The sequence below is a fragment of the Mercenaria mercenaria genome, chromosome 2 (assembly GCF_021730395.1).
Source record: "Mercenaria mercenaria strain notata chromosome 2, MADL_Memer_1, whole genome shotgun sequence".
Classification (NCBI taxonomy): Eukaryota; Metazoa; Mollusca; class Bivalvia; order Venerida; family Veneridae; genus Mercenaria; species Mercenaria mercenaria.
The window spans coordinates 54,633,632-54,654,619 of NC_069362.1; the positions used below are offsets into that span (position 1 = coordinate 54,633,632).

The window sequence follows — 20,988 nt, forward strand, 5'->3', positions numbered from 1 at the left end:
AAAGAAAACAAACTTTAGGCCATCACTTTTTTCATATTTAGATTTACAAGATATTCTTATTTCATTTATAACTAAGGCCTAAAAAAAACTAGAATTGTGTCCTTGTGTCCACTGGACGTGGATTCCACCCCCCCCCCCCCCCCCCCCCCATATACTGTGCCATCCTCTAAACAGCAAAGTTTTTAGTACAGACCACCTTCACACATGAAGGATGTTCCACTAAAAGTTTGAAGCAAATTGTATTCAAATAAGGTTGTGCATCTGAATCCATTCCTTGAAAAAAAGTGTATGAGGAGTTGAACACACCAAATTTCTCCACTATGGCCTTTTTTGTGAAATTAAGAAAGGGCCTTAATTCTAGAAAACTTATTCATTATATATGGTCATCTTCACATGAGGGTCCTTCATCTGTGATACTTTGAAGCATATCCTTTCAATAGTGCTTGAGAAGTTGGACACACAAGATTTTCTCTACATTCTATATAGCAAAACTATCAAAAGGCTTAACTGTGGTAAAAATAATCAGAGCAATAGTTCCTTCCTTTATGATCATCTGCACATTAAGCTATTTCATCTGTATAATTTTAAAGTAAATCAGGCGAACAGTGAGGGAGGAGTTTGACATATGAGAATTTTCTCAATATTCTGACAGAGATGCGATTGCCCATTGACCAAAAACAAGGAAATAAGAGGATACCACATACACCTTTAAAAATATTACATTTTTTGCACTTATCTTGCCAAATCTAACTTTTTTTCAGACTGTTCCGTTCAAAAAGAGAAAATCAGCTGAAAAGAAGAACAAGAGGGCCATGAAGGCCCTGTATTGCTCACCTGACCTATTGACCTAAAGATCATCAAGATTAACATTCTGACCAAGTTTCATAGAGATATTATCATAAATGTGGCCCCTAGAGTTAGCAAGCTTTACATTTGATTTGACCTGGTTGACCTAGTTTTTCACCCTACCTGACTCAGATTTAAACTTGACCTAAAGAAAATCAAGAATATTATTCTGACTAAGTTTCATTAAGACATGATCATGAATGTGGCCTCTAGTGTTAACTAGGTTTTCCTCTAATTTGACTTGGTGACCGAGTTTTTGACCCAACCTGACCAAGATTTAAACTTCACCTAACGTTCATCAAGATTAACATTCTGACCAAGTTTCATGAAGATATAGTCATAAATGTGGCCTCTAGAGTGTTAACTAGCTTTTCCTTTGATTTTCTGACCTGGTGACCTAGGTTTTGACCCCACTTGACCCAGATTTAAACTTAACCTAAAGATCATCAAGATTAACATTCTGACACAGTTTCATAGAGATATTGCCATAAATGTGGCCTCTAGAGTGTTAACAAGCTTTTCCTCTGATTTGACCTGTTGACCTAGTTTTTGACCCCACCTGATCCAGATTTAAACTTGACCTAAAGATCATCAAGATAACAATCTGACCAATTTTCATACAGATATTGTCAAAAAAGTTTTTGACCACAGATGACCCAATATCGAACTCGTCCAAGATTTTATTGAGAGTAACATTCTGGCCAAGTTTGAATAAGATTGGGCCAAAATTGTGACCTCTAGAGTGTTAACAGTCAATTTGGTGGCAACAATGACAACGACGGACAGACGACTGACGACGGACACAGGGCGATCACAAAAGCTCACCTTTAAGCACTTTGTGTTCAGGTGAGCTAAAAAGCAACAAGAGTTCGTCGAACACGAAATGCCCCCCTTGATGCATTCAGTAATTGCACAAGGAACAGAAATTATATTATTATATAAATTATATATATAATATAAATTATATGCTCACTGTAAACAAAAGTTCTACCATTCTGGTTTAATTTAACCTTGACCTTTAACCTATTAACCTAACAAGAGATTACAGAGTGATCTAGGCGCCATCCACTGAGCCATTTTTGAATGTTCCAAATTTCAAGACTAGCTCAAGGTCAAAATTCATTTCGGTACAAAACAATGTGTATGTGGTCCAAAGTTGAAAGCTGTGGCTTGAGAAATGTGAAAGTAGGTCATTAGATCAAGTTCATTTCGGTAGACAGAACTATGCATGTGCTTCAAATTTGGAGGCTGTAGCTTGAGAAATGAGAAAGTAGGTAAAAATCAATGTGAAATTTCAACTCAGAACACAAAAATATGCATGCAGTCCAAATTTGAAGCCTGTACCTTCAGAAATGTGAAAGTAGGTCACTTGGTCAATCTCAAGATCAAAATTCATTTCAGTACACAAAACTATGTTTGTGGTTCAAATTTGAAGGCTGTAGCTTGAGAAATGTGAAAGTTGGTCACTAGGTCAAAATCAAGGTCAAATTTTATTTTGGACCAAAAAACTATGAATGTGGTCCAAATTTGAAGCATGTACCTTCAAAAATGTGAAAGTAGGTCAATAACAAGGTCAAAGGTTTTTTCGGTACACAAACCTATGCATGTGGTCCAAATTTGAAGGCTGTAACTACAGAAATGTGAAATTAGATCACTAGGTCAAGATCAAGGTCAACTCATGTCAAGGTTCATCTTGCCACTCTAAACTATACATGTGGTCCAAATTTGAATGATGCAACTTATGCACATGAAGATTCTAAGCTTTTCCCTATATAAGTGTATGAACCATATGACCATTGCGGTGGGGCCATATCTGACCCTAGAGGGATAATTTGAACAAACTTGGTAGAGAACCACTAGATGATGCTACATTACAAAATATCAAAGCCATAGTCTTTGTGGTTTGGACAAGAAGATTTTCAAAGTTTTTCCCTATATAAGTCTATGTAAACCATGTGACCCCCAGGGCCAAGCCATATTTGACCCTAGGGAATAATTTGAACAATCTTAGTAGAGGACCACTAGATGATGTCATATACAAAATATCAAAGCCCTAGGCCCTGTGGATTTGGACAAGAGGTTTTTCAATCTTTTTTTCCTAAATAAGTCTATATAAACTATGTGACCCCCGGGGTGGGGCCGTATTTGACCCCAGGGAAATAATCTTAATAATTTTGGTAGAGGACCACTGGATTTTGCTACATACCAAATATCAAAGCCCTAGGCCCTACGGTTTTGGACAAGAAGATCAGAAACTGTTTAACTGTTACTGGCCAATGTGACCTTGACTTTTGACCTAATGACCTCAAAATCAATAGGGGTCATCTGCTGGTCATGGCAAACCTAACTATCAATTTTCCTGATACTAGGCCCAAGCGTTCTTGAGTTATTTCCCAGAAACTGTTTTACTGTTCCTGGTCACTGTGACCTTCATCTTTGACATACTGACCTCAAAATCAGTAGGGGTCATCTGCTGGTCATGACCAACATCTCTATCAACTTTTGTGACCCTAGGCCTAAGCATTCTTGAGTCATCATCCGGAAACCGTTTTACTGTTCAGGGTCACTGTGACCTTGATCTTTAACATACTGACCTCAAAATCAATAGGGGTCATCTGCTGACCATGACCAATCTCCCAATCAACTTTCATGATATTAGGCCTAAGCGTTCTTGATTTATCATCCAGAAACGGATTCGTCTACATTCCGACCGACCGACAGACATCTGCAAAACAATATACCCCTCCTTCGAGGGGGTGGGGGGCGGGGCATAAAAATAGAGTTATGGAACCTGTGCAGTGTAAGTCAGCTTATCACAGTGAATAAGTGTGTGAAGTTTCAATTCATTCCCACAAGTGGTAACTGAGATACCAGCTTACATACAAAAACTTAACCAAATCGGGACGCTGACGCCAACGCACGGGCAAATCCAATAGCTCTACTATTCTTTGAATAGTCCAGCTAAAAACCAAAGTCACATAACTCTGCAAAAAAAAATTCTGAAAGAACATAACATGTACCATGCTGTTGTTACTGATCACTTGTGTGAAGTTTTGTTAAATTGTGTCAAGGAGATGAGAAGAGTTGGTGCGCACAAGGTGTATACAGACGAACAGACAGACAGACGGACTGACAGACAACCTTAAGCCAGTATACCCCCATTTACAACTTTGTTGTCGGCGGGTACAATAATGCTTTTATCAATTTCAACAGCTTAAGACAGATTTGCTGCAAACAGCGGAGTGTGTTTTTTAACATTCTATTAATGTCCCTTAATTTTACAACAAAATTTTCAATGTTTTCTTTTAATTAAGTCTTTACACAGTCATTTTCTTCTTTTCTGCAGGGGTGTAAAATTCTTTTTCACACCACTCACCCTGCTGGACAAGTTGCTAGTAAAATCTACTCGCCCTTAGTGAACAGTCACCCGCCCTAATAATTGACATTTATAATACTGTCACGTTTTATGGAAGGAGTATTATGTACAACAAGCTAATTTCAAATATAACACATAGCTCATACACTACGTTTCCTTTTTGATTATTCATTTTTATTACATTTAAATTTCCTTTTCACACCAGACATTTTTCTGTTTCTTTCACTAATTTTGTCATCTCCACCATCAAGTTGCTCTCCATAATAACTGCATCAATAGTAATAATAATCACAGTCTAACCCCTACCGTAGTTTCCCAAAGTGTCAGGAAAGTAATAAATATCAGTTATTTTCATTTTCTAAAGACTTATTTCCTGAAAAATAATTATTTTGAAAAGTGTCCTTAAAATATGGACACAATAATCATCATCCACCTACCCGTCTTGAAAGCGAAAAAAAAAGTTGACGATCATTGGTAATTATTCTGTTGAAAAACTTAGTAACTGGCCTTGTTTTCATCATCAATTAACATCCTCTTAAAGAGCTAAAAGAAGTGTGTCGGTATCATGACATCTGAAGTGGATATCAAAGCGGTACTGCTGCACGAGATTGTCATGGCATTATGTCATATTACAGTTTTTGCGCCATGTGAAGCATTACTGTCGTACTGCCTCGATTCTTTAAATTGATGAGAAGCAGGAATCAATAAAAAGGTTTCTTCCTTAATTTGTTATTAAAAGCGAATGTGCAATATCGCATATAAACTGACAAGTAATTGTCTCAAACGATAATAGTGGAAACCCTACCTCTGTGACCTATTTGCCCTCAAGAAATTAACATTATCTGAGAAGAATATTTTACAAGAGGGCCATGATGGCCCTATATCGCTCAACTGTTATCATTGCACTTGAGGACAAGAAGGTCCTCAGAAAAAATATCAAAGTCCAAAGGACAGGAACAACAAAGGGAAAAAATTTAACCGAAAGGAATAAAAAATTCTTACAAGGTATAGATATGTCAAAATACACCTAAAAATTGGAGGTACCATCCATGTTGTACCACAGAAAAGTGGTCTCGGTTTTTCCCTACGGCCAATAATAAAAAAGTTACTAAAAATAAGCTATTTATAGTAACGTAAAAGGGAAGTAATTAAAACTAGAGCTATCACTAAAGGTGATGAATGTACCCCCCGCATGCACTGACACAATACATTACAATTTGACGCACACAAGATTGCACAATTATGTGGACTGTATATATATAGACTGTATGTATACAGTATAGTAACAAAAAACAAAGTCCCATAACTATGCAGAATATTTATCTAAAAGAATGTAACATGCACCATGCACAACTAGGGTTGGTACTGATCACTTGTGTGAAGTTTCATTAAATTGTGTGTAAGGGTTTGGTAGATTAGGCACGCACAAGATTGCATATGCAGACTGTATGTACATAGTATGTTAACAAGAAACAAAGTCCCATAACTCTGCAATTTTTGTCACTGAAAGAACCTAACATGCCCCGTGCACAACTACTGTTGTTACTGATCACTTGTGTGAAGTTTCATTAAACTGTGTCAAGGAGATGAGGAGAGATGGTGCGCACAAGATTGTGTCTATGTATATAGTATAGTAACAAAAAAAAACAAAGTCCCATAACTCTGCAAATTTTTTTTCTTAAAGAACCTAACATGCCCAATGCACAACTACTGTTGGTACTGATCACTTTGTGAAGTTTCATTAAATTGTGTCAAGGGGATGAGGAAGATGGTGCACACAAGATTGTGTCTATGTATATAGTATAGTAACAAAAAAACAAAGTCCCATAACTCTGCAAAATTTTTTTCTAAAAGAACCTAACATGCCCCATGCACAACTACTGTTGGTACTGATCACTTGTGTGAAGTTTCATTAAATTGTGTCAAGGGGATGAGGAGAGATGGTGCGCACAAGATTGTGTCTATGTACATGTATATAGTATAGTAACAAAAAAAAACAAAGTCCCATAACTCTGCAAATTTTTTTTCTAAAAGAACCTAACATGCCCCATGCACAACTACTGTTGGTACTGATCACTTGTGTGAAGTTTCATTAAATTGTGTCAAGGGGATGAGGAGAGATGGTGCGCACAATATTGTGTCTATGTATATAGTATAGTAACAAAAAACAAAGTCCCATAACTCTGCAAATTTTTTTTCTAAAAGAACCTAACATGCCCCATGCACAACTACTGTTGGTACTGATCACTTGTGTGAAGTTTCATTAAATTGTGTCATGGGGATGAGGAGAGATGGTGCGCACAAGATTGTGTCTATGTATATAGTATAGTTACAAAAAAAACAATGTCTCATAACTCTGAAAAAATTTTTTCTAAAAGAATCTAACATGCCCCATGCACAACTACTGTTGGTACTGATCACTTGTGCGAAGTTTCATTAAATTGTGTCAAGGGGATGAGGAGAGATGGTGCGCATAAGATTGTGTCTATGTATATAGTATAGTAACAAAAAAAACAAAGTCCCATAACTCTGCAAATTTTTTTTCTAAAAGAACCTAACATGCCCCATGCACAACTACTGTTGGTACTGATCACTTGTGTGAAGTTTCATTAAATTCTGTCAAGGGGATAAGGAGAGATGGTGCGCACAAGATTGCGTCTACGGACAGACGGACAGACAGACAGACAACCTGAAACCAGTATAACCCCCTTACAACTTTGTTGTCGGGGGGTACAAAAAAAATATTGTAAGTGAACAAAAGAAGGATCTGCCAAATAAATCTGTTGACATAAATGAAATTTCAGATCAGTATCTTCATTAGTTATGGAGATATACCCATTTAAATTTGAAATAAAGGGAGGTAATTTGACATAAAATCAGTCCATAGTTATCTACCCTGATTGTCTCAGTCCAACTAATAACAATAATGAAATTTCAAATAAGTCCTATAAGTACTTAATGATATAAATCCATTTTGATTACAATCAGGGGAGGTAATCGGATATAAAATAACTCTGGAACCTATGATTGGATCTGATTTGTCATGGAATCCAAGATTTATTGTTGTTGAAGATATTTTGGAAGTTTGTATCAAATAAAACCATAAATGAAGTCTCTATATGGCTGCAAATGCCAAAATAGCCAATTTTGGACCTTTTAGGGGCCATAACTCTGGAACCCATGATGGAATCTGGCCAGTTGAAGAAAGGAAGCAAGATCTCGTGGTGATACAAGTTGTGTGCAAGTTTGGTTAAAATCAAATCATAAATGAAGCTGCTATTGTGCAGACAAGGTCAAAATAGCTAATTTTGGCCGTTTCAGGGGTCATAACTCTGGAACCCATTACGGGATCTGGCCGGATCAAGAAAGGAACCAAGACCTTATGGTGACACAAGTTTTGTGCAAGTTTGATTCAATTCAAATCATAAATGAAGCTGCTATTGTGCAGACAAGGACAAAATAGCTAATTTTGGCCCTTTCAGGGGCCATCACTCTGGAACCCATAATAGAATCTCGCCAGTTCAAGAAAGGAACCAAGATCTCGTGGTGATACAAGTTGTGTGCAAGTTTGGTTAAAATAAAATCATAAATGAAGCTGCTATTGTGCAGACAAGGTCAAAATAGCTAATTCTGGCCCTTTCAGGGGCCATAACTCTGGAACTCATAATGGAATCTGGCCAGTTCAAGAAAGGAACCAAGATCTCGTGGTGATACAAGTTGTGTGCCAGTTTGGTAAAAATCAAATCATAAATAAAGCTGCTATTGTGCAGACAAGGTCAAATTAGCTAATTTTGGCCCTTTCAGGGGCCATAACTCTAGAACCCATAATGGGATCTGGCCAGTTCAAGAAAGGAACCGTGATCTTATGGTGATACAAGTTGTGTGCAAGTTTGGTTAAAATAAAATCATAAATGAAACCACTATCGTGCAGACAAGGAATTGTTGACACACGCACGCACGGACTGACGACGGACGAAAGGTGATCACAAAAGCTCACCTTGTCACTATGTGACAGGTGAGCTAATAACAAGAGGGCCATGATGGCCCTATATCGCTCACCTTAGTTTAATTGCTTTCTTGAAAAAAGTTCTTTGCTAAAGCTAAACAAGTAACCCCATGGGGTGGGGTCAATTTGACCCAGGAGGTCATGATTTAAACAAATTTTGTAGAAGTCTACTAGGCAATGCTACATGTCAAATATCTAAGCCCTATGCCTTCTGGTTTATTTTTAGAATATTTTTGAAGATTTTCCTACATAAAACCAAGTGACCCCTGGGGTGGGGTCAATTTTAACCCCGGGGGTCATGATTTGAACAAATTTTGTAGAGGTCCAACAGGCAATGCTACATGTCAAATAACTAAGCTCTAGGCCTTCTGGTTTATTTTTAGAAATTTTTTGAAGATTTTCCTATGTAAAATCAAGTGACCCCTGGGGCAGGGTCAATTTTGATCCCGGGGTTCATGATTTGAACAAATTTTGTAGAGGTCCACTAAGCAATACTACATGTGAAATATCTAAGCTCTAGGCCTTCTGGTTTATTTTTAGAAATTTTTTGAAGATTTTCCTATGTAAAATCAAGTGACCCCTAGGGCGAGGTCAATTTTGACCCCGGGGTCATGATTTGAACAATTTTAGTAGAGGTCCACTAGGCAATGCTACATGTCAAATATCTAAGCTCTAGGGCTTCTGGTTTTTGAGAAGAAGATTTTTTAAGATTTTCCTATGTAAAACCAAGTGACCCCTGGGTCATGATTTGAACAAACTTGGTAGAGGTCCACTAGGCAATGCTTCACACCAAATATCTAAGCTCTAGGGCTGCTGGTTTTTGAGATGAAGATTTTTAAAGTTTTTCCTTTTGGTTGCCATGGCAACCAGAGTTCTGCATGGAATTCAATTCTTTGAAAAATTTTGAAAGGTGGCCACCCAAGGATCATTTCTGTGAAGTTTGGTGTAATTCTGCCCAGTGGTTTTCAAGAAGAAGATTTTTTTAGAAATTGTTGACGCACAATGCACGACGGACATCAAGCGGTCACAATAGCTCACCTTGTCACTTCGTAACAGGTGAGCTAAAAAAGTACAAATACAAAGATTCATTTAAAATTCATTAAAAACCGCAACAACATCATTTTGTTTTATTTTAAAACTACATTTTTATTTATGTCCACGAGGTCAGGTAACCTATTCTGCCGCAATAACAGAAACCTTTTTTACCAAAAAAATCGTTTTACTCAATGTATTTAAATTACTAAAGCTTTTTCATTATTTAAGATTTTTTTTCCTGTTTTCTGTTTTCTGGTCAAAAGTCTGAATTTTATGCCTATAGTATGTATCACTTATTTTCTCTTAGAAAGAAATAAGTAATTAACATCATGCTGTTTGAAATTTAACAAATGATTATATGAAAATTCTGTATCTTTGAAAACTTTATTTTCTTGAAAACAGGCCTAGTTTTATTAAGGGCTGAGGGTTGGGGACATCCCCTACTATAGTGGTCTTAAGCCCTGGCTACTTTTCCTGTAGCAAATAAAGTTCTAATAGGGAGAACCCCTTCTACTTGGAAACTTCTGCTTCAAAAATTGACGAAACCCCTGAAAGAGGCACAGATTTTGTTAGTGTGAACCTCTGAAGTACATCCATTTTTTCAAAATTGGCACTATAATAAGGGTGTATAAAAAGAAACAAGGAGCTGCGTTCAATAAACGCTTGATGCCCCTGGTGGCATCCTTGTCGATACAAAGCAACCTAAGTCCAAAATGAGGTCAAGGTCAAACTGAGGTCAGGTGATGTCTGAAGATGAGGAATGGTCACAGGTTACATCTGTATTAGTATCAATTCATTCTTGTAAGCAGTGTTAATGCTAGACAAAATGGTCCCATTTGGTTAACCAAGAGATGGCCCATATAAAGCAACCTAAGTCCAAAATGAGGTCAAGGTCAAACTGAGGTCAGGTGATGTTTGAAGATGAGGAATGGTCACAGGTTACATCTGTATTAGTACCAATTCATTCGTGTAAGTGGTATTGATGCTAGACAAAATGGTCCCATTTGGTTAACCAAGAGATGGCCCATATGAAGCAACCTAAGTCCAAAATGAGGTCAAGATCAAGGTCAAACTGAGGTCAAGTGATGTCTGAAGATGAGGAATGGTCACAGGTTACATCTGCATTAGTATCAAGTCATTCTAGTAAGGGGTATTGATGCTAGACGAAACGGTCCCATTTGGTTAACCTCGTACGGACGGAGGGATGGCCGTTCCCACAGATGGACCTTTATTGGGAAAGGAATTTACATAAGCTATCAGCTTGTTTTCCAATCCATGTATTTGACATGTAAAAATTTGTTGTACATGTTATGTGTATGTTGCTTAAAAAAATAATAATATATTGTTTAAACTAAAAAGTACCCAATATGCGACAAAAAGGACCCAATAAACACTACGGAATGAATAGAATTTACAGTTACCTATTGTTCTGTGTACCCAACAAATGTTCATTTGTGGGCTCGGACAGATGGACGGACGGACAGGACGATCACTATATGCCTCCCGCATCAGTAGATGCCGGGGGCATAAAAATATTCTTCGTAACAATTTGGTTACCTCACCTTTTGTCTGTTTTCCTGCAGCTGACGTCCAAATTGCTTCTGCCATTTCCTCAAAAGCCTTTGTCGATCTCTGTAACGATTTATTATTACTCATTTTTATAATTTACCATATTCTATTTTCTCCTGCATAACTCTTTCATCTGACTTTTGGAAACATATTTCACAGTGAACTCAGGCTAATAACTAACTTTATTCAAATTTCAGGTTGGTGAGTATTATCTAATCACTTCTGTATAATAACACTGGTAAGTCTATCACTTGATTTATAACTACTTCAACAGGGATTTCTCCATGGGCCCCACACAGCTAAACATCCCAATGCCAATTAGGCTCCATTTGTCAAAATTTAAAAGAAACAAGTGAATGAAGTGTTGCCATGCAATACAAAGTCCCCAACTCAGGCACGTCAAGAGGTGTATGACATTGGGGCGATGGGAGACATTAATGGGGTGGGTATGTGAGGGGTGTCCCCTCCCAGGCAGTGAGAAATTTTTTGAAATTTGCATCAGAAATAATGCGATTTCCTTGTTTTTAGAGACCATGTAAACATTTTTATCATGGAGGCGTTTACTTCGAAATAAAGTGTTTACTGAAATTAATTCTAAAATTAGTTCAATGGAATTTTAAGTGTTTGCCGAAACCAGGTGTTCTAATCCTGTTATTTTGAGTTGAACTGTTCTTGTGTCAATACCGTTTAGGAGACTTTTGAACGCTTTGAAAATTATTCCCTGATTAGAATTAACTATTTCTGATTCACGACAGATGATCTGTTGATATATTAAGTTCATTTTTATAACTTATAGTAATTACTTATTAGCATCGAATTTGGAAACAGCTTTTACAGCTTTGTCGGCGCTTAACTTGTATTGAGCAAAACTTCACTCTTTGCGTTCAAGTATAAACAGCTATTTGAAAAGAAAACTTTCTATTTCTTAATTGACGTGTCGCCGCCCCTATGTAGACTTTCACACTCAGCAACCTTTTAATTCAATTTAAAAAAAAGTTATTGTATTGGTCGCTTCTTCTTGATTCCCGCCGTTTCGCCCCTCTAACTTCGAGCGTTGGAAGATACTGAAAAAATCTGAATATTTTCAAAATTATTGAATCGCCGTATTACCGCTCCAGGCGGTTGCCGCCCCTGACGCCCCACTCGCGACGCCTCTGCTACTGGAAGGCACTTAATTTTCTCTACTGCAGTAAAACATGATGAACTGATATCTGACAATGATGTATAAACAATATGGTACTTTATATACAATATGTTATAACTACACACTTGGATTAAAATGTGCATATATAAAAACCCACAGTTGTTTTCATATTGAATTGTTTTGGCCGATTATAAAAAAAAGTTATCATATAAGTTATTTATAGTAACAACAAAGAGAAATTAATCCTAAGAAAAAAAAAATCTATATAATATAAGTCCACAAGAAACTCTTTACCAGGTAGAGATAGGTAAAATACACCTAAAAATTGCATGTAACATGCATGTTGTACCACACAAAAATGGTCTCAATTTTTCTCTACCGTCAGTAATAAAAAAGTTACAATATAACCTATTTATAGTAAATCAAAGGGACCTAATTCTAAAAACAGGGGTGCCACATGGTGGTGAACATTTGGTCCAAGTTACATCAAAATCCCTCCATGCATAAAGAAATGCTCCGCACAAAGGCATTCTTGAATTTGGCCTTTGACCTCTAAATATGACCTTGACCTTAGACCTAGGGACCTGGTTCTTGGGCATGACAATCCGTCTTATGTTGGTGAACATTTGTGCCAAGTTACATCAAAATCCCTCAATGCATGAAGAAGAAATTCTCCAGACAAAGTCATTCTTGTGTCTGGCCTTTGGTCTCTAAGTGTGACCTTGACATTAGACCTTGGGCCTGGGTTTTGCGCATGACATGTCTCATCCAAGGGAATATTTGTGCTAACTGATATCTAAATCCTGTTTTGCCTGACAAAGTTATAGACAGAACAGGAAAAAAATCCTATTGACCTTGACCTTTAAGCTCTTGGTGTTGCTCATGACACATCGTCTCATCATGGGGAACATTTATGCCAAGTAATATTGTAATCCCTTGATGTATGACACAGTTCTGGATCAGACAGGAAAAAAACCTTATTCACCTTTGACCTCCAAATGTGACCTTGACTTTTGAGCTAAGGGTCCGGGTTTTGCGCATGACATGTTGTCTCATCATGGGGAACATTTGTGCCAAGTAATATTAAAATCCCTTCATGGATGGCAGAGTTCTGGAAGGGACAGGAAAAAAAACTCTGTTGACCTTTGACCCCCAATATTGTGACCTTGACATTTGAACTAGGGGTCCAGGATTTGCGCATCACACGTCGTCTCATCATGGGTAACACTTGTGCCAAGTGATATTAAAATCCCTTAATGAATTTCAGAGTTATGGACTGGACACGAAACAGACCCTGTTCATGCTATGTTAACATTTGACTGCTAAGTGTGACCTTGACCTTGGAGCTAGGGGTCTGAAAGTTGTGCATGCCACATAGTCTTATTATGAGGGTACATTTGTGCCAAGTAATATTAAAACCCTTCATGAATGGGAGAGTTATGGACAGGACAGGAAAAAATCCCTGTTGACTTTTGACCTCCAATTGTGACCTTGACCTTTGAGCTAGGAGATCAGGTTTTGCGCACGACACGATGTCTCATTGTGGGTAACATTTGTGCCAAGTAATATTAAAATCCCTTCAAGGATGGGAGTTATGGACGGGACAGGAAATAAAGCCCTGTAGACTTTTAACCTCCAATTGTGACCTTGACCTTTGAGCTAGTGGTCCAGGTTTTGCGCATGACACGTCGTCTCATCATGGGGAACATTTGTGCCAAGAATATTAAAATCCCTTCATGGATGGGAGAGTTATGGACTGGACAGGAAAAAAGCCCTGTTGACATTTGACCTCCAACTGTGACCTTGACCTTTGAGCTAGGGGTCCAGGTTTTGCGCATGACACGTCGCCTCATCATGGGGAACATTTGTGCCAAGTAATATTAAAATCCCTTCATGGATGACAGAGTTATGGACTGGACACAAAATTGCGGATGAACGGACAGACAGACGGACGGAATGGCGGAAAAGCGCATGTTTTTCCTTTTGGTTGCCATGGCAACAAGAGTTCTGAACAGAATTAAACAAGTTTTAAAGAGGACCATCCAAGGAACATCCCTGTGACGTTTCATCAAAATTTGCCAAGTGGTTTAAGAGGAAATGTTATTTAAAGGAACATGTTGACAGACAACTGACAATCACTGACCACAATAGCTAACCCTTGAACACTTCGTTCTCAGGTGAACTAATAAGCAAAATTAAAGATTTTTAAATAGAAAAGCTAAATCAACTGTTACTATAATTACAAACCTTTCTCTACTTTTTTGTGTTTTGGAAAGCACTTGCATGTTGTTAGCCTGCTGTTGCTGCTGCTTACGTTCCCTCTCACGACGCTGTTTGTTCTGCAATAATAAAATCAACATTTAAATGTGCCTAGTATGTGCTTCTGTCAGTGATGATATAGGGCTGGATATCGTTAAGGACGAAGCGGTCCGATACCGATACCAACAGAATGATACGGTATTTTTAACGATACCGATACTGATACCATGCTTTGTAGTACATTACATAAGCAATGATTAGGTTAGTATTAAATACACCTATGTAAGTAGATATACATGAAAATTTGCTGTGATTAATAAACATTTTAAGTCTTTTAATGGAATGCTGTATTAGATTATGAAAGACTCAAGAGTAAAAAATAAACATATCTTACAAACTAGTTTTCTAAAATAACTAGAACTGTCACAGGAGTGACTCATACCTCCACCATATGGTCTTGTCACAGAAGAATGGCAACCATATAAGAAATGTTAAAAATACTTAGAATAATATAAAAATGTCAAAAAAAGCTTAATACTTAAAAAGAATTTTACTCGTCTTTGGAGTACTTCATCATGGGCTTCCACATATAAGTAATACTAGTATAATACTAGTATAGTAATACTAGTAAATATAAAATATCTCTAATATTAAAGATACACTAAAAGTGAATACAAAAAAGTGTCTTACCAACCCATGTTACCACAGAAAAATGTATTTACTTTTTGCGTAGGACTTATAATAAAAAAAGTTTAAAAAATACCTAAAATATTGAAAATCTAAAAATAGGATTTCTAAAAATAGACTAATTCCTGGAATTTAAGGGGAAGAAACTCAGTACAAAAGTTAAAAAATGTTACTTCCCTTTGGCTCTAAGCCAATCAGAATGAGATATAGTGAAAATACATCAAAATTAACCTTAAATTCTAAGTAAAAGGGGACATAATTCAAGAAAAATTGGAGTTATGCACCTTGTGTCACATGATGTGGGTAATGAGGTGGAACATCTATTTTAAGTTTGAATCAAATCCATTCAGTAGTAACTGAGATCTAGTGAAAATACTTCAAAATTAACCTTAAACTAGAAAATGCTTTTGTAAAAAAGCGCATGTCTCCCCCAATGCAAAGTCCTATAGGCAAGAAGTCAATAGGGGTTAGGAGGGAAAGTCAAAGAGACACTGATGGTTGGCTGCAATAGGGATCATCTACTTGGCATGTCCAGTCATCCCGCTAAATTTCAACACTCTTGGCCTAGTGGTTCTCAAGTCACTGTTCAGGCTCCTGTGACCTTGACCTTTGATCAAGTGACCTCAAAATAAATAGGGGTCATCTACTCTGCATGTCCAATCATCCTATTAAGTTTCAACATTGTAGGTCAAGTGGTTCTCAAGTTATTTCCAAAAAATTATTTTACATGAACAGGCCACTGTGACCTTGACCTTTATTAGACTGACCCCAAAATCAATAGGGGTCATCTACTCTGCATGTTCAATCATCCTATGAAGTTTCAACATTCTGGGTCAAGTGGTTCTCAAGTTATTGATCGGAACTGGTTATCAATGTTAAGGCCTCTGTGACCTTGACCTTTAACGGAGTGACCCCAAAAACAATAGGGGTCATTTACTCTGCATAAACAATCATCCCATGAAGTTTCAACATTCTGGGTCGAGAGGTTCTCAAGTTATTGATTGGAAATGGTTTTCCATGTTCAGGCCCCTGTGGCCTTGACCTTCAACAGAGTGACCCTAAAATCGTTAGGGGTCATCTACTCTGCATGACCAATCATCCTATGAAGTTTCATCATTCTGGGTCAAGTGGTTCTCAAGTTACTGACCGGAAATGGTTTTCAATGTTCAGGCCCCTGTGACCTTGACCTTTCATAGAGTAACCCCAAAATCATTAGGGGTCATCTACTCTACATGACCAATCATCCTATTAAGTTTCAACATTCTGGGTCAAGTGGTTCTAAAGTTACTGACCGGAAATGGTTTTCAATGTTCAGGCCCCTGTGACCTTGACCTTAAATGGAGTGACCCCAAAATTGATAGGGGTCATCTACTTTGCATGTACAATCATCCTATGAAGTTTCAACATTCTGGGTCAAGTGGTTCTCTAGTTATTGATCGGAAATGGTTTTCCATGTTCAGGCCCCTGTGACCTTGACCTTTGATGGAGTGACCCCAAAATCAATAGGGGTCATATACTCTTCATGGCCAATCATCCTATGAAGTTTCAACATTCTGGGTCAAGTGGTTCTCTAGTTATTGATCAGAAATGGTTTTCAATGTTCAGGCCCCTGTGACCTTGACCTTTGACGGAGTGACCCCAAAAACAATAGGGGTCGTCTACTCCAGCAGCCCTACAACCCTATTAAGTTTGAAGGTTCTAGGTCAAATGGTTCTCCAGTTATTGCTCGGAAATGAAGTGTGACGTACGGACGGACAGGGCAAAAACAATATGTCTCCTGGGGGAGACATAATTCTAAGTAAAAAGGGGCATAATTCATGAAAAATTGGTGTCAGAGTTATGCACCTTGTGTCACATGATGTGGGTGATGAGATGGAACATCTATATTAAGTTTAAATCAAATCCATTTTGTAATAACTGAGATATAGTGAAAATACATCAAAATCAACCTTAAATTCTAAGTAAAAAGGGGCATAATTCATGAAAAATTGGTGTCAGAGTTATGCACCTTGTGTCACATGATGTGGGTGATGAGGTGGAACAACTATTTTAAGTTTAAATGAAATCCATTTTGTAATAACTGAGATATAGTGAAAATACATCATAACTTGACCTAGATATCATCAAGATGAACATTCTGACCAATTTTCATGAAGATTTTGTGAAATATATGGCGTCTAGAGAGGTCACAAGGTTTTTCTATTTTTAGACCTACTGACCTAGTTTTTGACCGCACGTGACCCAGTTTCGAACTTGACCTAGATATCATCAAGGTGAACATTTTGACCAATTTTCATGAAGATCCATTGAAAATTATGGCCTCTAGAGAGGTCACAAGGTTTTTCTATTTTTAGACCTACTGGCCTAGTTTTTGATGGCATGTGACCCAGTTTCGAACTTGACCTAGAATTTACCAAGATGAACATTCTGACCCATTTTCATAAAGATCCCATGAAAAATGTGACCTCTAGAGATGTCACAAGGAAAAGTTTACGCACGGACGGACGCACATCGGACACTGCGCAATCACAAAAGCTCACCTTGTCACTTCGTGACAGGTGGTGAGCTAAAAACAAAATAAGTCAGGGGCCATAACTCCTACATGACTGAATGAATCCGGACGCCAAACCCCAGGTGCACAACTGCACATGCTGACCAACATTCCTGTAAACTTTGGTGAATCTAGGTCAAATAGTTTTGGAACTAAGCGCGACACAACACAAAAATGACCAATTTTTACAAAATCAGGGGCCATAACTCCTACATGACTGAATGAATCCTGACGCAAACCCCAATTGCACAATTCACATGCTGACCCACATTCCTGTAAAGTTTTATGACTCTGCATCAAATACTTTTGGAGCTAGGCGCAACACAACATTCTCGGAAGCAGGGGAAAATATTAGCAGTCGCCCAGTGCGACCAAAAAATCGGCTGGGCGCCTAAAATCCCAAGTTAGGGGCCCAGGACGCGACCAGGGTGAAAAAATGTTTTTTTCCATAATTCGGTGGTTTTTTGCCTCTTTTCGTTTTTTCACAGTTCTCTTGGGAACTGAAAGGAATATAATGAGTTGCTCTGTCTGGACTATATGTTTATGTCTACTGGGAAATGGATTGCAATAGTATGAATCATTCAACAAGAGGACCATGATGGTCCTGAATCGCTCACCTCTTCCCACATGACCCAGTTTTGAGTATGACGTCGTTTCTTCTATTATTTGATATAGTGACCTAGTTTTTGAGCTCATGTGACCCAGTCTTGAACTTGACCTAGATATTATCAAGATAAAAATTCTGACCAATTTTCATGAAGATCCATTGAAAAATATGGTCTCTAGGTTTTTCTATCATTTGACCTATTGACCTAGTTTTCGAAGGTACGTGACCCTGTTTTAACTTTATCTAGATATCATCAAGGTGAACATTTTCACTAATTTTCATGAAGATCTCATGAAAAATATGGCCTCTAGAGAGGTCACAAGGTTTTTCTATTTTTATACCTACTGGCCTAGTTTTTGACCGCACATGACCCAGTTTCGAGTTTTTTATGGCACGTGACCCAGTTTCAAACTTGACCTAGATATCATCAAGGTGAACATTCTGACCAATTTTTATGGAGATCTATTCACAAGTATGGCCTCTAGAGAGGTCACAAGGTTTTTCTATTTTTAGACCTACTGACCTAGTTTTTGACCGCACATGACCCTGTTTCGAACTTGACCTAGATATCATCAAGATGAACATTCAGACCAATTTTCATACAGATCCAATGAAAAATATGGCCTCTAGAGAGCTCACAAGGTTTTTCTATTATTTGACCTACTGACCTAGTTTTTGATGGCACGTGACCCACTTTCGAACTTGACCTAGATATCATCAAGATGAACATTCAGATTAACTTTCATACAGATCCCATGAAAAATATGGCCTCTAGAGAGCTCACAAGGTTTTTCTATTATTTGACCTACTGGCTTAGTTTTTGATGGCACGTGACCCACTTTCGAACTTGACTTAGATATCATCAAGGTGAACGTTCTGACCACTTTTCATGAAGATGTCATGAAATATATGGCCTCTAGAGAGGTCACAAGGTTTTTCTATTTTTAGACCTACTGACCTAGTTTCTGACAGCACGTGACCCAGTTTCGAACTTGACCTAGATATCATCAAGATGAACATTCAGACCAACTTTCATACAGATCCCATGAAAAATATGGCCTTTAGAGAGGTCACAAGGTTTTTCTATTATTTGACCTACTGACCTAGTTTTTGATGGCACGTGACCGAGTTTCGAACTTGACCTAGATATCATCAAGGTGAACATTCTGACCAATTTTCATGAAGATCTTGTGAAATATATGGCCTCTAGAGAGGTCACAAGGTTTTTCTATTTTTAGACCTACTGACCTAGTTTTTGAAGGCACGTGACCCAGTTTCGAACTTGACCTAGATATCATCAAGATGAACATTCTGACCAACTTTCATAAAGATCCCATGAAAAATGTGACCTCTAGAGTGGTCACAAGGTTTTTCTATTTTTAGACCTACTGACCTAGTTTTTGACCGCACGTGACCCAGTTTCGAACTTGACCTAGATATCATCAAGATGAACATTTTGATTAACTTTCATGAAGATCCCATAAAAAATGTGACCTCTAGAGTGGTCACAAGGTTTTTCTATTTTTAGACCTACTGACCTAGTTTTTGACCGCACGTGACCCAGTTTCGAACTTGACCTAGATATCATCAAGATGAACATTCTGACCAATTTTCATAAAGGTCCCATGAAAAATGTGACCTCTTGAGTGGTCACAAGCAAGTTTACGGACGGACGGACGGACGCACGGACGACGGACACCGTGCGATCACAAAAGCTCACCTTGTCACTTTGTGACAGGTGAGTTAAAAACGTAGCCGACTCCATTTAAAAATGGAGGTCTGTCAAGAGAAAGTCCGTTATACGGTCTATTACCGATACGTTTAACGCGACCATGTGACCCATTGCGCCAGTGCTTCCTCCATGTGCGCAATATTTGAACGTGTTCGCAAAGTGGACCATCGGTTTTCACTGTTGCATGTGCTCATTACTATCAAACCACAAACTTAATTTACACATCTCGTGTAGAATGCCGATGACTGCTAGCTTTTTGAATGAACTTTAGACATACCACGCCGATGCGAGTATCTCCTGTAATGTGGACCTATGTGTGATGTACGCAAGCCAGTTAAACTGAGAAAATGTGCCATTTTCTTGATGGGGTACTAAGCCCGCTGAAAAGCAAGTACAACAGCGGCCGAAAACGAAAATATTATCAGATTATGAAAAAAACAAAGGTCAGACTTAACAAAAATGGGAAGAAAACAGGCTCTGTTGCAAAATACTGATAAGGTCTCATTTGCAGTTTTTGTCGTTGGGGACATGAGAAACTTTAAAGTTGAAAAGTTTAACACTGTCACATGTTGAATGTATTTTGAATATGTTATTTAACCTGTTGAGTTTTGAAAGGTTTTAATTTATTTCCATTAAATACAATTTTACAATTACATAAAACAAGCATTAGCTTGTATCAATTAATCCCCTGTAATGTGATACCCAACTGAACATACTGTACCGTTTGTATGAGAGCAACCTGAAATGCAATATTTCACTACAGATACCTGACCGTATAACTGGCCCCTAAACTTTTGGTCTGGGCCCCTAGTTTTTAAAAGTTAGGGGCCCAGGTGGCCCCTGGCTGAAAAAAGTTAATATTTTCCCCTGGGAAGGATGGACATACATCACCCTCATTGATAAACAGGTGTCTGCACTGTCTATGCAGCTTTGTTATCCTACACTTACCTGCTGGAAAATACATCACCCTCACTCATAAACAGTGTCTGCACTGTCTAAGCAAATTTGTTATCCTACACTTACCTGTGTGAACATACATCACCCTCCTCATAAACAGGTTCTGCACTGTCTATGCAGCTTTGTTATCCACACTTACCTGCTGGAACATACGTCACCCTCACTATAAACAGGTGTCTGCACTGTCTATGCAGCTTTGTTATCCTACACTTACCTGCT

General features: G+C 38.0%; 1 protein-coding gene across 2 annotated transcripts in view; it reads right to left on the reverse strand.

Annotated features, from left to right (window-relative positions):
* Positions 1-20,988, reverse strand: part of LOC123563983 (eukaryotic translation initiation factor 3 subunit D-like) — a 224,789-nt gene that overhangs the window by 166,396 nt on the left and 37,405 nt on the right. Inside the window, exons 1-3 of one of the 2 annotated variants that reach the window (XM_053536645.1) lie at positions 20,909-20,934; positions 14,224-14,315; positions 10,826-10,895 (exon numbers count right to left, since the gene is read on the reverse strand). In XM_053536645.1, coding sequence (XP_053392620.1) covers positions 10,826-10,895; positions 14,224-14,315; positions 20,909-20,920 — 174 coding nt within the window. In that variant the 5' untranslated portion in view covers positions 20,921-20,934. Of the gene's footprint in view, positions 1-10,825; positions 10,896-14,223; positions 14,316-20,908; positions 20,935-20,988 lie in introns of those variants that run through there. The other variant, XM_053536644.1, reaches the window with a different exon arrangement.